This window comes from Chroicocephalus ridibundus, chromosome 18 (genome assembly GCF_963924245.1).
Source record: "Chroicocephalus ridibundus chromosome 18, bChrRid1.1, whole genome shotgun sequence".
NCBI classification, from domain to species: domain Eukaryota; kingdom Metazoa; phylum Chordata; class Aves; order Charadriiformes; family Laridae; genus Chroicocephalus; species Chroicocephalus ridibundus.
In genome coordinates this window covers 4,273,170-4,289,344 of record NC_086301.1, presented here as the reverse complement: position 1 = coordinate 4,289,344, position 16,175 = coordinate 4,273,170, and the positions used below count along the sequence as shown (strand labels likewise).

The 16,175-nt window shown below is 44.4% G+C and overlaps 1 protein-coding gene across 2 annotated transcripts; it reads right to left on the bottom strand.

Moving 5' to 3' along the window:
- Nucleotides 1-126: 126 nt before the first annotated feature.
- On the bottom strand, nucleotides 127-15,186 carry CRTAM (cytotoxic and regulatory T cell molecule). Of its 2 annotated transcripts, XM_063355289.1 has the most exons (13): nucleotides 15,043-15,186; nucleotides 11,695-11,841; nucleotides 9,001-9,153; nucleotides 8,656-8,787; nucleotides 5,529-5,699; nucleotides 4,922-4,993; nucleotides 4,677-4,742; nucleotides 4,331-4,438; nucleotides 3,231-3,302; nucleotides 2,614-2,718; nucleotides 2,040-2,186; nucleotides 1,621-1,704; nucleotides 127-1,019 (listed from the first exon to the last, which is right to left on the bottom strand). In XM_063355289.1, the coding sequence occupies exons 1-13, from the start codon at nucleotides 15,089-15,091 to the stop codon at nucleotides 889-891; spliced, it is 1,437 nt and encodes a 478-aa protein (XP_063211359.1). In that variant the 5' UTR covers nucleotides 15,092-15,186; the 3' UTR covers nucleotides 127-888. The 2 variants fall into 2 exon arrangements, with proteins under 2 accessions (XP_063211359.1, XP_063211360.1); XM_063355290.1 differs by lacking the exon at nucleotides 4,677-4,742.
- Nucleotides 15,187-16,175: the final 989 nt, after the last annotated feature.

Here is a 16,175-nt window from a genome sequence, read left to right as displayed (position 1 = left end):
GTAAATGCAGCTTTCTGTTGTATTTCTATAAATTTCCTTTATTTTAGGAATTCGGTTCTATCTTTCTGCAGCAGAAAAGGCTCCCGGTGGTGGCTTGGCGGGGCTCTGCAGCTGGAACGTCTCAGCGATTCTCCTAGCTTGCCCATTTGCAGTTTGTCCCTGGATTTGGGGAGTCCCTTGCGCATCCTCTTCACCTTTGCCAACCCCTTCTTTGAAGACTTCCATATTCTCAGTAACACCCCTGGCAGCTGAGGCGGTGTGGGAGACTGCAGCACCCACATGCTTTGGTGTCAGAGCCCCTCGGAGACTGGTGCTGAGGCGGTCTTGCACAGCAGAGCGTGATGTTACCATGGTGCAGCTGAGGAACCGCGGCAAAGTCCTAGCAAGGGGGAACAACCTTCTTTTTTTTTAGCATTTTGGACATCAGAGTGCTTTCCTGCTTGGTTAAATCCAGCTGATTGTCCAGGTTTGGGGTAAAAATGAGGTAATACAAGTCCCAGCTGGTTTGCAGCTCCCACGCTTGCGGAGGAGCTGGCCGAAGCATCACATGAATATCTTCATATCCTGTGGTCCTTGGGGCTAGTTGCATGTTCCCTTGCCAGGACCCTAATTGCTGATGGGACCCGAGATGGGAAGCTCTATTTCTGGCAGGGGTTAGTTAACTCCCCTGAGGATTACAGGTAAGTCAGTGTGTTCATTGCTAAGAGGTTTCTAGGAGCACCGGTCCCATCTACCTGTCCCACTGTTTAAGGAAAAGTCCCAGTTGGCTTTTGGGTTGAGGGTAGCTGTTTGTACTTCTGCTCCTTGAAATCGTATTGATATCTGAGTGCTGTAGTATCAATATCAGGGAACAGTGGTGTTTCTGCCCATTGTACAGATTTGCCATTGCTACACATCTGTTTCCTTTCCACATCTGAACAATTTCTCACTGATCGCAATGTTTTTGTCTGTTGGATTCTTCTGGGTTGTTTCCACATATCCTTCTGTTACATACTGCACGTTGGACTTCTGATTGACAACTGAAAGATAAACACACATTTATTACTGATTTTGTAAAGGGTGTGTGTGTACCTGATTGAAATACATATTAATTAGACTGTTACAGAACAATAAAAGATGACATGCATTCCTAGAAATTGTTAGGGTATCCATTGCAACAAAGACTGAGATGCATGATGTGATCTAATGCAGGTTACACAATACTCAAGGCACTAATTTGTACAAGAGTGGTTTAAATATGTTGTAGTTTAAAATATTTAAAAAAGAAGGAAAGTTTTGAAAATATTTTTTACAATAATTATGAGCCCCTTCTCTTCTAATACTTTTTAGGTGCTTCAATAATCTCATGTTGAAAGATGTTGGCAAAGTTCCCTTATTCTTGCCCTCTGGGCTTATTCACCTGTCAAAAATGATTTTCATTTTGTATGGTCCTGCATCACTCTTTCTAAAGCTATAATATCTGTGGTGGACCTCTGGGTATGAAAGGGTTTAGAATATTCAGGTTTAAAATGTGCAATTTGTGAATATCTCTGTATAGTAAGACTGACTGCAATCTGCTCTGGCTGTGGTCAGTAGCAACGCTCTAATAGGAATTAGTTTATGCTGGTTAAAGCTTTTTACCATGTCCATTCTTCTCGTGGCCCGGACTGTCTTCATTAGATTTGGATTTATAACTCTCCAGTGTCTGCTCTGAAACATCATTTTCTGTGCAGAAAACAAATATAATTAAGATGATGAGAGATTTTTCCATGACTCTTCCTCGCTTTCTGCCTTGAGCATAAAAATCCTGAGAGACTAGTTGGGGGGTTCAATCATCCCGATCATCTAAGAGGGATGCCTAAGACAACAATTTCGTTGGCTTTTGTGGCATCTTGTGTCAGCTGAAGGGACTCTTCAACAGTTGCTTGCAACAAGTCCCAGTCACTGTCTATGGGAGAAGGACATTTAAGCGGTGGCTGGAGGAGCCATGTCTTGTCTCTGCTTAACAGGCTCCTCAGCTGTCCTGCCCCAGCAGATGCTCGGACAGGGTCATCACCCACCTCTTTTCCACACTCCATGAGCTTTTTTCAGCTTCCTCATAAAAAGCAGGACAATGATAAGCAGCACGAAAATCAGAGCAGCCACCAAGATTGGCAGCAGGAGATTACTCTCTCTCTTTTTGATGCCTTCAGACTTCAGATCTTGCTCTGTAAAAGAGGCAGGTGTATGTTTGTGTTGTTAAATAGCTTCCTCTGAGTCTCTGGTAATTAAGATGAGAATGATAGGTCCTGGATCAGGCCAGATGAACACGGTGGGAGAGCAGAAGTCACTTTATTTGACTTAATTTTAGAATGTGAGGTCAATTTTTTTCTTCTTGTATGAACAAGAAGAATGTACTGAAATCAGTGGATTTGTGCTCTGGCATAACAAACAGTAAAATTTAGCTTTTAGATTTTAGATTTTTACTAGATGATAAAAATGGTTGTGTTTCTGTGGTGTCTCCCCAAGACTGCAAGCCAGCACTACCCTAGTGTACTGACAAAAGGTTTGGAGGTGGATATGTGGCCAGAGAGAACCAGTGTGGTGTAAGAAAACTCGTTGCATGTTTGGAAGCTGCCATTAAAGAGTTCATACCGAAGGTGATGATGGAAATCACAGTTACATTTTCACTTGGTAGTGGGGCTTCTGTCCTGGAAAGTTCCTCTTCTGTGACATTGCCATTTAATGCTGTTTCAGTCCCTGGAGGAATGGAAAGGAGAACGGTATTTCTCTGAAGGGCAAAGGGATGCTTAAGAAATGCGTATTTTCCCAGAAACTTTGAAGTCCAGGGCACCTGGTACTGCAGCAGAAAGGGATTTCTGGAGCCCTTGACTTAAAGCTCTATGCTCACTTCCTTAACACGGTATTTCGTTTTAATCTGAAGACCACCTAAGCTTTAAAAACAGAAAATCCTCAGAGCCTCTTACACATTGTTGAACTCAGGGCTTCCCATTTACAGCCAAATTAAAACAAAGCTGACCTTTGCCTCTTTGTTCATTTTGGGGCTTTCCCTGTCTACCAGTTTCCTTTACTTGCTTGCAAAAATGGGAATGAGCATGTATCCTTTTCCTTAAGGAAGATTTTTTTTTTTTAAATTCATATCCTTGACTACTCTTATACTGTCTTCATAGCTCACAGTGGTGCAGTCACTCAGTGTGAGAATCCCTTTCCTTTGCCACCACCACGCCATGTCTGATGATGTGAGGTCGTACCGTTGGGGACATAGTAATTTGACGATCCAGCCAATTCTTCCTTTCCTGCTGCAGCTGGTGGTACTTCAGACCCTGTGCAGACAGACAGGTGAGTTCTGACTTTCTTAGACACACAGACAATATATCCTTTTATAATTAACATTGACTTGAAAAACTAAAATGATAATGCGTGCTGTGCCTAACAAAATTTTACATTCATAACATGGATAACTAAAACATAACATTCATAACATTCATAACCAAAAGAGGGAAGATTTAGACTAGATATAAGGAAGAAATGTTTTACAATGAGGGTGCTGAGACACTGGCACAGGTTGCCCAGAGAGGTGGTAGATGTCCCGTCCCTGGAAACATTCAAGTTCAGGTTGGACGGGGCCCTGAGCAAACTGATCTAGCGGAAGATGTCCCTGCTCATGGCAGGGGGGTTGGAGTAGACGGCCTTTAAAGGTCCCTTCCAACCCAAACCATTGTATGATTCCATGTAAGCACACCTAGTGAAAGTCCTGTTGAAAGATTCAAGCTTTCAATGTATGTTTATCAACATAGTACGAATTGTTTATCAGGATGTAGCCATTCTGCGATGTTTGTAATCACTGGTGTAGCACTTTTAAACAAATATAAAGCAAAAGTTCATGTGTTTCTAAAACAGACGATTGATTTTCCACTGCAGGGCACGTCACATCAAGCAGGCACCTTTGCCCACCTTGGTGGGTTTTGGCCAACCAATTTGGGCAGTGGAGCTCATCATTCCACTGGGAACAACTCCTCAGTTCAGCAACTGGAACCTGCAGCCTGCCCTGCGCACAGATAACTGTTGTTGCACAGTGCCACCTAGTGCAACCGTCCAGAGAAAGCCCAGCCTGGGCTCACAGCATCCTGCGACAGTGGCCGGTCTGTCTGCTGCTGCTAATGCTGATGTTCTTCTGCATCTATCGAGAGACTTTGTCCGCTTTCATGGCTGTAAAACCTAGGGCTCCCCGCCCAGGCAAGAAACTCTGTGTTTTATGGTACGTGCTTGTTTGTAACCTGGAATGTAACACTGTTCTCGGTAGCATTTCTGTCCTGGTTTGGTAAATTCATGTAACTAAGACCAAACTTACAAGTAGATGTGACATCAGGTTGGAGGTTTTGCTGGGTTGCTGTTGACGCTGAGCTGGTAACTACTGGATCCTCTGGTACTGCAGAAGGGACAGTTGGTTGTTTGGATCCTAAAGGAACCCCCCCCCCCCCAAACACAAGACAAAAGTCAGAAGCGACACTTTGCCATTGAACTGATTAATGAAAAAAGGAACCTGCTCTGGTATGCCTCATGGTTCGGGCTGTTTGGGTGCTCTGTCTGATCTGTGGTTAGACTTACAGTCCTACCCTCCCACCTTTGACTTCCCTGTCCTCTGAATATATTTAAAGCTATGAAATGAGGGGAAAAATTGAAAGTGAAACCCTCACCAGTATGCTGTGGGTAGCTTGGAGCGGAGGCCGTGCTGCTGTTCAGATCTGACTCTGCTGCGGTCACTGGGGGAAAAAACAAAGCAGTTCTGAAGGCCAAGCAAAATATCCCCCAGAGCTGATGGCAACTGCTCTTTTGCAGCCCTACCTCTAGGTAAAGGCACTGTACAATATTTTCTGTGATAGATGCTGTATTTATCTGACCTATGCAGTAATTTAAAAAAGGCTGAGCAATAAATGCCTACCTGTAGATTCCCTCTTCTCAGACACATGTGTATCCACTTCTAGTGCTGCTGGTGCAGGACTTGTATTTGTCACTGAAAAAAACCCAACAACAGTAAAACTTTTAGAGCATAACCATTTGTTGAATCATGCAATGTAAGGAAAAACAAGGTAAGAATAATTAGATCTATTTTAAGGATGAGTAGATGGGCAGAAGGCAAACTCTCCTCCAAGAATTACTAGACAAGCAGCTTCAGTGTTAATTTACAACATTTACACCCTGCTACCTTTCCAGGTGGATGTGTCTAATACATGGGAAGCTCAGAGCTTTTTGAGAACATAAACTGTAAACTATGTTTAAAGCTTTATGACAAACATCACCTGAGTTCTAGCAGCAGCACTGGGGAACAGACCTGCCTCTGCTGCTGTGGCTTAATGTTTAATGAATTTTAAGGTAGTTAAGAAGCAGGAAAAAGCCCCCAAATCTTAGTTTGGAGTTCTTCTTTTGCCCCACGTAGCCCTCATTTAAAAGTAGATTTATGGGCTTCCGCTTTGCATGTGTATCTGCGTAGCTTTCACCACCACAGAGTGATAAAATGGGATAGCCACTGCTGAAGGAGCCTGCAGTACCTATCCTAGGGAGGTCCTCAAACCGGAAGGATGCCATCAGCTTCTCTTCTCTTAGTGCCTGGTGGCGGACGATGCAGCTGGCTGTTGAATTGGGCCCATAGGCGAGGACTGTCAGCGTGCTGGTTGCGGTCCATTTCTTCCCATTAGCTTCTAACTTGTGCTTAGTGTCACCTATATACCCATTGGAAGAAAACATTTAAGTGCTTTCTAGTGAAGAGCAATTTAATGAAAAACCTTCCAGGCGCAATCTGCATTACTTTGCTGTGCTAAAGCAGTGCATGGTTACTTCGCACAAGTGGTTCATTGTGTAAATGGATTACATGGGAGCCCAAAGGCAGCAAGGTCATGTTTTCTTCCTTGGCAGTTGTTTAAGTGCAGACCTCGCTGCACCTCCTGTGCTTAACCCAAAGCCTCCGCTCCCTGACATGACTCGCACGGGGAAATTCCCCTGCAGGACCGTGGTGAAATGTCCAAGTACCCACTGTCACTTTTGGTCCTTACTGAACGGAATAAATTGCTTTGCTGTGTGCCATAGCCACGCACAGCCCGCAGCGGGGAGCCTCAGGGCAAGGACCTGCTGGTTTGCAGCGCGACTGAGGCCTAGAAAAGTTCTGATTCTGCTATGTGATATCCAAGAGCATTGCATTTGAGTCTTAATAGCTGTGGATTTGTTACCCCGAACATAAAAATAATTTGTGAAATAGTTGTGCATGTTGATAAATATGAACAATAAATATTGATGGGCCATATTTACATTTGTAATAAATAAACATTTATATAACTGTGAAATCCTGTGCAAGTCCTCCATCATCCCCACAATGCAGGTTTGACTCTTCCCCTTTTGCAGCTGGGGGAAGTTAAACACAAAGATTAATTGCCTTGCTATAATGAATTAGAGCCACATAACTCGTCTGATGCAGTTCCTAGTCCTCTCGGTAATACTGACTTCTACTCGTGTATATGATATGGAAAAATAAAGGTGTATTTCCTGTGACACAGAGACATGTTTGAACAGCTGTGGTGGAGAAGTTTTTTTTTCAGATGTTTACTTTTAATGCCCCTGGTGGCACAATAATTTCTACTGTCTGTTTATAATGTAGAGGTTCTCTGGAAACAAACCGATGCTTTCTCTTGATCTGTTGCCCTTGGTAACACCCTTATTCTTAAATGACAGAAATTCCTTGTTTCCAAATTAGCCTTTACAGATAACTTGCTGTATCACATAGACCAGTATTCCTCAACTCTCTTTTCCATCCCCAGCGGGGTCATGCAAGAGCTCAAAATGATTTCAAAGTGTTTTTTGCTAGGAAGAAAATAATCTTTGTCAGCAACGGCTCAGTAATTACAGCTGGTTCGCCCCCGCTGAGCCCTGGTGGAACTGAGGTGCTGCCAGTAATTAAGATGTATTAGCTATTTTCTGATTAGTATAAATATTTGCAGTAAGTGATTAAAGCCGAGAATGGAAGGGGGAGAAAGGAATGTTACTCAGTCACCTTCAAAACAAGGAAAGGCACATGCAGAAAGCCTGAATTTTAACATTTCAACTGGTGTCTGCCACTAGCAGGCCACAGGGTGCAATTAGCGCCTCTTCATGCAAATATTCCTTCCCCTGAAAAGCGGCCACAGCCGAAACCAGCCGAGCAGCCACCGCAGCGGCCTGGTGCGGCGTTATTGCCCTCCCAGGTGCAGGGGGGGCGAGGTGAGGGGGCCCCGTGATGGCTGACTGGCTCCGTGTTACAAGGGCCGGGAGGAGAGAGAGGTAAGCACAGGTTTTTGTTAAAATAAGTGGAGAAAGGCAGGGTTGGATTTATGTGTTGCGGGAGGCGTTCAGCGGCCGAGTTGTGTTTTCTGATGTTACAAATCACACACTTTATCAGGCCAGAACTGAGGTTGCTTCAAGTTTAAGGAAACCACTGTTTCTAGAACACCGGGGAAAAATGCATATAAAAACTCAGAGATGATACAGCGCTTCCCTGAGCTCTCCATGACTTCACAGCTGGTGTTCCCTTAATCCCTTACAGTGCCATAGAGCCCAGCGCTTCCCGAAGACACGCAGGATTTTAGAAGCTGTTTCCCCAGGCCCGCGCGCTGCCCCAGAGCGCCTTTGCCCCTGCGATGGCAGATGGCTCTCTGCCCTGCCTTTCGTGTGGCTCCCTTACCAGCTTTGCCGCTTCCCCGGAGCGCAGTTCCTTTAAGCACAGGCCTTTATGCGGTTGCGTTAATACCTGTGTATCTGGCAGCCTGGGTTTTTTTATTTAGTCTTAATTTCTAGCTGTATTCAGGCCAGCACACTTCTCTTGTTTTCTGGAGTTCATAGTTAAAAAAACCATCTTGTGGGGGAGCAGGGAGATTAAAAAACTAAGCTTTTGATGATGCAAAGTACACATAAGAGCTTGTTAATAGGTGAAGGAAAATACATTTGCATCTATCGGTGTTTTCCTCACACTTGGACACAGATGTGTATTTCCTCTCTGTGCTACAGTTAACAGCTAATAAGGTAGTTGTTATTAGAACGTGGCCTTCCAAGCAGCTATTTATATAGTGCGCAAGTTACATTGAGCTATGTGGTGGCTCTTTTCCTCCTTGTGTGTCCACCCAGATGCATGGAGCCTCACAGGGTGGCTTGGGCTGTGATTCCTGAGCTTTGCTCTTGCTTCTGCTCATGAGCTGCCTTCTCTAACAGACTCATGAAAGAGAAACGCTGCTGGTGTGTCTGGGAGCTGCTCAGCAAAGCTGAGGAAAACTTGTCTACTGGTTGCAACATGGAAATAGTTACAATGGATTTGTTAACTGATTTTGTACTGGGGCTTTGAAAAGCGTTCCTCCAGAGTTTTGGATTTTATTTCAGTGGAATTTCACTCCAGACTTTCAAGGGATTTTGGTGCCAGGTGGTGGTGTTCTGCACTGAATGTGAACAAAGCAGATGAGTGCTGTCCCTTGCACAAACACTGGAATTTAGGGCTGAACTCCCTCCAAACCTGCACCACAGGGGCCAAGTTTTACTAAATGAGTAGTAGTCCTAGCTGATGTGCTGCAGAAGGTGTTTCACCCGCCAGTATTTTTAAACATGCCCAAGGCTGATAAGAAGAAATTGTTAGTAGTGAATCCCTGGTCCTGTAACACTTACCAGGGAGCTCTATCCCGTTGTCCAACAACCAGGTAATCTGGGGCTGTGGTTTACATCCTTGGGTATAGCAGGACAGTGTAATGCTGCTTTCTGTGTCTCGGGATACTTCCAGCACTGGATTAGAAGGAGCAGCTGCAGCAAGAAGATTTAGAATCAGTTATAGTACATCTTTCTATTCGATTTGATGAGTGGCTCATACACAGCATTGTTTTGGGGGGGACTGAGCTAAAACCAGGATTATGTTGGTTAAGCACCCTACAATTGCATGCAAAAATGCAGGTCTGGAGTTGAGGAGCCGGCCTTGTTGTTCTGCTCCTCTGGAGCAAAGCAGGTGAAGGAACTTACCTAATACCTTAACAGTCTTGTTCTTGCTTTTGAAGGGGATGCCGTAGTAGAAGCATTTATATACGCCTTCATCGTCCACTGTTATGTTAGATAGTTGGATTGATAATTCATCCTTTGAATAACGGATAAGTTTGTATCTCTCATCTCTTAAAGCTGTAAGGAAAATAAACCCCAGCATGCTATGTGTGTCGGTACATAAGAGGAAGACAGGTAATCAAAGCAGTAATGAATGAGGATAGTTTTCTTTATTGCATTTTTTAATTCATCAACACTTGATGTAACGGAGCAGTTCTATCACAAAGTGTTCCTGGCTGGTGCTGCGCTAGTGCAGAGCCCACAGTAAACTGAAGAAGGAGGGGATGTGCTGCCAGCTGGGAAAACGACATGTTTTTTCTCGCTTTTATTTTCAGGGGGTCTTATTCCTGTGTTACCAGGTATTATAGCAAGTTGGGTTATTTAAGTGTCTAGATGGATAAATATAAGCAAACATTGGGGTGTGAGGACATTATATGTGGTCAGAAAAGTAATAGGAACTTTGAACTGAGGACCTTTCCCTTCCCTATTCCCCAAGCCTTTATTTGGCCTTGAAAAAATCACTTCCCCTGTTTGGGTGTATTTTGTGATATAAAAATGAACACTATGGTGTTCACACACCTCTTTACTACTTACTAATTGGCTTGTCAAATTACATTGATTTTAATGAGACCATTTCCTAGGATATCTGTACTTTGCAGTACAGTCCCCTTTCTCAACTTTGTAGTCTCTGTTTCATTCCTCCTGCTGGGTCTCCCCTGGGAGTGCTCGGAGTCAGGCCAGCAAGTCACATGGACTTTTCCCACAATCACAGCACAGAAAGTTTAACTTTCTGCCCTTAAATTGAACTGAAACTGGGGAAGTGTACCAGTCATTAGGGAGAAAAAGACCTCAAAAACGATCTTTTCCATTTTTTTTTTTTTAGCTGAGGTCTTGTAAAAATACAGAGTTGGGAGAAAATCACAGCAGTACTATAATTTATGGAAGTGATTAAATGTTAAAGGATTTTGAAACCACCATGATTTCAAGACTTGTAGCTAGCTTGTCATTTCTTTTTTAGCTACAGTGAGACTGGAGGGAACTGATTCACAAAGCGGTTTATTGGAGAGGCAATGTGACAGAGATTGACAGTGGTGATTCTCTAAATGAGGAATCTTTTCTTTTGTATTGCAAAAGGAAAATATTCAGTGCACCTGACTTATCAAAGATCCAAATGCTTTGCAAACTCTAATCCTTGTGGGTGTTACGTCATGCATCTTACTGAAGGATAATGGTGGAATGTTGGAACTATGGGTTGAATCCTCAGGTGATTTAAGGCAGGTAACATTTTGTTCAATTGGGTTAGAGTCTGCTCCTATAGATACCAGTGGATATGATCTTTCTCTAACCCTATTAAATTGCTGTGTCAATTCAGCAAAACTTTAAGCATCAAAAGGGACAGAGCCACTAAAAGATGGAGATGATTAGAACTGGGCATGGGCGGAATAAAGTGTCTCAGTCCAAAACTGTTGCGTAGAAAGAGAGAGTTTGTGGCTGTAGCCAGGGCCATAGAGAACTTGCATAAACAAAGGAATTCTTGCTACTCTTGCCTACCTCTATGGTGTAAAATACTGAGATGATACATATAGGTCAAAATTAGAGATAACTGATGGAGAGGTGACTTCCTCCTAGGTCCTGCAGCTCTTGGGTGCATGATCGGACTAATAGACTGCAACAGGAGAGAGGAACCCCTGCCACAGCCTGGTGTGGTTTTTGGAAGCCTGAATGTCAATGCAGCACAACGGGCTCCAGTAGCCCTGTTTCCCATACCCATTAGCTGTCAGAGGCTCAGCACTGAGTTTTGTTGGATCCCATTTGAATCTAATGGTTCATATGCATTATACTGAGACTACTGAACTTAGGATCTGGGATTCCACAGGAAACAGTTCCTCATACATACATGTGCGAGTCATTTAAACATGCTGAAGAACAGTCATCCCACTTGCTCTTGTAACTGAGTAAATAGGAGCAACAGTTACTCGTGACATTTTCCATATAGAAATAATGGCAATACTTGAAGGAAATATTAGTAGGCTGGTTTGATGTGGGTGCCAAGACCCGGTGGCTGGGATTCCCAGAGCAACTGAAGAGGGCCCTTGGTTCCTGGTCAGTTTCAGTGGGAGTTGAGTACCCAGTGTCAATTGGATAAATCCCAGCCATTGTTTTCATTAAAGCCTAAAGGCTTTAACCAGCAGGGATACTGATGAGGTACTGTACAAATGGGTATGACCAAGGCAGTCCTCATCTTGCAGAGCTGTTGAATTTGGATCTGTTTTCTAAAAATTTCCTCTTGATGCACTACATTGAATTCCCTGATGAGCAGAAATGTACCCAGGGCTTTCAGACTTCTGTCTCTCTTGTAAGGCAAGAGTGGGTTTTTGTGCTAATCTCCTGGTGCTGGTGGTAACTACAGTTCATTGCTAAAAGCTCTAGTGCCTGACCACTCTTGCGGGGGTTTCCATTTCATCAGCTTCCTGCCAGAAAGGGGCTGAACGTAAAACCATCTTGAGTGGTCGGATAGCAGGTGAGTCAGACTGGCCATGGGTGGGAGCTCGGAAAGCCCACTTTGGAGTGACCCTCCAGCCCCACGTGGAAAGTGCTGCATTCAGTTTTCACACTTACCCCGCTGGGTGTTTAGAAAAATGGCAAACCCGTGAGGGTTTAACCACTGCCGGGCAGAACCCTCGTCACTGCTGAGGGTGCAGCGGAGATTTAGGTCCTCTCCTTCCCTTAGAGTTACGGTTTCACTGCCAGCTCCTGGAAAATCCCCTGCCAGAGATGAGAGGAAAAAACAAGTATTAAAATGTGACATGAAGTAAAGTGACAATGTTTCGACAGAGTAAGATGGCAACTTTACTTTTTTCACGGGTGTGAAGTTTTTTCCATATTAGGAAATTTGCCAATATGATTGTACTGATATAAATAAATCACAGTGATTAGATAGGTTATCACAGTCACTGTGTAAGACACATACCAAAGGTTTGTGTTCTTCAGCTGGTAGCACAACCAGTTTGTTATTAAATGTTATTCCACACGAGTCAATGAAGTATTGATAGTAGACCTGTTTAATGCACATTCTCCCTGTATGTTAACGCAAACATTAATTTTTCATTATTCCATGTTTCATTCTGGAGCTGTTGAACCTGATTTGCGAGTGTGTGTGACTGAGCCGTGGATGATCAGCACCTCTGAAAAATGAGGCTTTTTTATTCAGAAATTGTAATGCTGCAACTGCTTTGAACTGGCTTTGGAACTTACTTCGAAGATAGGATCCACAAACCTGGCACAGGTTACTAAAATGAAATTTCATTCTCTCTTCTCCCAGTTCATTTTACAGACAGGCAATAAAGTGTGTTTTTCTCTCCAGACATTCTCAGATATATAATACACTTTGTGAAAATATTTGATGACCTGGAATGAATTGCCTTCTCCAGAAAAAAGCATGCCCTGGAGAAATTACTAAGAGCAGTGCCTGGGTCAGAGTTAAGTAAATAGGCAGTAGGAAGGTTTTATTTTTCATTCCTGTTTTGTGTGTTTTGATTTTATTTTCCAGCTTGCTGTCTGCTGCAAGTTCCCACTGCATACATGAGCACTGCAGTCTGGGGAAATGAATCTCTCTGGGCTTCAGGAAAGCTTTTCATTTTCTTAAAAACATTTAAAAATATACCAGAAATTAAGCTATCATATGGCATTCTTGCTGTACCTGATCCTTTACCACTCAAATCAGAGAAAGGACTTCTCTCCCTGTAAGACAGTAGTTTCCCATGGGATCGCACGCCTCACCCTTGAGTTGAGCACACCTGACATTTCCAGAGGTGGCACGGAAAAATGGTCAGTGATGTAGTCTGGGACTCCACAAATACACCACGGACCTTTTATCTTTCTTCACTATCTAATCTTCAGAGTCTATAAGCTTGTCGAAGAGATTTCCTTGTAGTATCTTAGTATTTTTGCTTCTGAATTTGTAATACAATGTATGCTGCTTTAGCTAAGGAGAAACTGTGTGATACAGATCTGCTGTCTGTCCTTACTGCACGGTGTCAGGAGACGCCACAGGCCGAGTTCAAGAGAATCACTGTACACCAGGGAAGCCCTGTTGAACTTAAGAGTGGCCATAATTGGTGTACCATCACATCAGTGCCTTTGGGTATTTCCTCTTGATTCCACCTCCATTTCCTATGATTAGTGTCCCAGCTCGTTTCTTGGAGCTTGTGCCACGTGGGAGTAGTTTGCAGGGGAGCGGTAGCAAAAGGAAAAGCTCCTTGCATGGGTTTCACTTGAGAAAACCTGTGTCAGGAGGTGCATGTTGTTAAGGCAGCCAAGCGGGCCTTCTCTGTGGTTTTCCATGAGGCCTGTCTGTATTTTTTTGTAGCGATGGTTTCCTGTTGCTAACAGCAGTGTGGGGTCTTTCAAGTCGCACCTTTTGAGGTGAGAGCAGCAAGACTGAACAAGAAAAGGTGGGGGTGTTGCTTGCTTTTCTAAAGCAGAAAAAAGCAGCACCCAGGACAGGGCATATTTGCAATTTCCATGAGAGACCATGGCTTCATTCAGACTACGAGTCATGGGTCAAATTTCAAATTAGGGGACAGTTTGACGTGGCTGTGGTCTTCAAGCCACTGTAGCCTACCACAGTACCGTCACTGGGGTGTGGGAGATGCTCTCGTGCCAGCTCCAGAGGACAGTGGCTCTTGTACTGTGTGGGTCCCAGGTGCCCTGACTACCTGGAAAAATTAGTCTGGCATCAAGTACAGTGATACATCCACCTTCTTGTCAAGAAAGGGCAAAAATTTCTTGCTAGAAATTGCAGGATGCAGTTAGGCAGAATGGTTCATGCCTCTGGTTGTTATTATTTTAGCCATCAGAAAGTGCATAGAGAACTTGTTAGTCTATGAGACATCCTGTTTAATGAGTTATTTTTGACCTCTGGCTGCAGACCTGCGAGTGGGAGTCTGAATTAATTCTGATAGCCAAGAGCAGCTAGCGGTTGTCACCAGGTACAAATTCATCATGCCAGGAGCCTGCGGCAATATTGGGGGAAGAGGGGTTGTACACTGAAACAGAGTGAAAGCTGCTGATTTGGAGCAAGTCTAAAGGTGCCAGTTCAGCTGGATATAATTGACAGCTCCTTAAGGCCTGGCTTCTGTTAAACACAATCAATGGTAATAAAATGTCCTAAGCATACAGTATTACAGAATGCTTTGTTGCTGTTAGACGCTGGGATTTGATGTGGCCTCTATTAACAAAACCTTGATGCGTGAGAGTATTAGCAAAGTGTCAGCAATAGCACTGCTATGGTTTCTGCTCCAGTGTTCATTAAGAAGGGAGAGGGACTATTGCTCCAGCCAGCACAAGGCTCGAGCGTGCATTCCTCCTGCAAAGGTCGGGAGTGAAGCCTGCTGTAGATAGCTGTCTTGCTGCTTTCCTTACTTAAGTCTTTCCCTCTTTGACATGGTCAAATATGAACCTTACACAGTCTCCTGTGTACGAAGGAGAGGAGATTAGCAAAGTAGGGATAAGCTACATCCTCTAGTAGGAGTAAGGAGATTGAGCATTTAAAGTGCTTTTCTTTTTCAAAGTACTTTGCAAGAGCTTTCTAAATTACTCTGACTTCTTTATATGAGCCTCTTTTTACACAAGATGTGAACAAAGGCATACACAGATATCTAAGCCAGGGAAAGTAAGCAGTGATCCGCTATTTAAATTTAAGGGAAAAATATTTTGATTTCCCAATGCTTCACCATCTCCAGCGTGCTGCTAGGAGGTGAATTAGTCTCATTGATAATGGGTTTAGGAGTCAGCTGGAATTCAGCAGCAGCGTGCTTTGGAAATTGGGTAACAAAACAGTGTTGTCAACAAGAACACAACAGCAAAGCTGCCTTGCGCGTGGTGTGCTGAAGCTCTGGAAATTGAGTTCTCCAAGCTGGACTGCTCGGCAAGGGGAGATGGTGTAAGAGCAGATATATCACTTACCTTGCATCAGGAGCAGAGCCGCGACGTGCAGCACCCTGGTGAAAGTCATGTTGTGGTGTGGGTGCAGGAGGTTGGTCTGTGCTGGCTTCCTCTCTCTGCCGGGGCTGCCGTGCAGCCTGTCCCTTTTCAGCACGGGGGGAGCAGATTTACCATGACTTCATCGCTGCCAGGGTCTCTGCCTCCTCTCCTCCTCTCTGCTGTTCCACTCTCTTCTCACCCATCTCACCTTTCCCACGCGTTGGTGACTGCTGAGAAATCAGTGACCTCACAGTCCCTAAAATGGAACTGGTGGGCGACAGGACTGGGGGAACTTCACCTTGCACCCCCTCCAGCTCAGCATCCGTGCTGGGGGGATGTATATGGAAGCAGGTAAAGAGAAACATGGACCCTGGGGACCTGGGCTAACCCCGCTGGGGACCCCAGCTGCAGTGTTGTGCACAGGATTTAATTCCCCAAGATGGGGAGGCACCCAGGAAGGCAGAGCTTATTTGGTGGACACTGCTGTAGTGCTGTCATTGACAAGGTTGCCTGAAAACCCCGCTGTGCAGTTTAAATCCCTGGAAAAATAGTCTTGTGTCACTCTGCATCTTGTACCGCCATGCGCACGGGAGGTTTGCGTTGCTCTGCTTGCAGGGATCCTGGCAAAACAAATGACGAGAAAAAGGTGATGCGCTGCGTGCGGTTTGTGACTGTCCGGGGAATGAAGACCATTGGTGAGGTGGTTGTGAAAGGTTTGCTGCGCACTGGAGCATGGGGTGGAGGGATGACTACAACAAGGAGGTCCCAGAGGTCTGGTGGCAAAATCTGGGTTTCCCGTGTCCCCTTGCAGGTCTAATTATTTCAGGAGCAGTCTGGGGCATAGGGAAGCTTTTTGTGTCTCCTGGGTGTGTGCTGCCCAGTAACACCACAAGATTTATCCAAGCCTATTTTAGACAGAGCCGCTTTTTGTCATGCAGCCACATGTGCTGATTTCCGAAACAGCTTTGGCAGATCCTCTTCTGGCACTTCTTTGCAGCTGCCCAACGTTTAGTGCAAATGACTAATGTTGTCAAAATGAGCTGACTTTAATAAGATAAGATATATGGTTTAAAAGCTGCGTGCGTTTGCAGGACACGGGTTTCAGTGAACTGGAC

Coding starts and splice junctions, on each gene's coding strand:
- CRTAM (XM_063355289.1), bottom strand. CDS start 15,091: ATGACTTTCACCAGGGTGCTGCACGTCGCGGCTCTGCTCCTGATGCAA. Junction 4,439..4,676: donor AAGCTACCCACAGCATACTG/GTGAGGGTTTCA, acceptor GGGTTCCTTTAG/GATCCAAACAACCAACTGTC. Junction 2,719..3,230: donor AAATTACTATGTCCCCAACG/GTACGACCTCAC, acceptor CCATTCCTCCAG/GGACTGAAACAGCATTAAAT.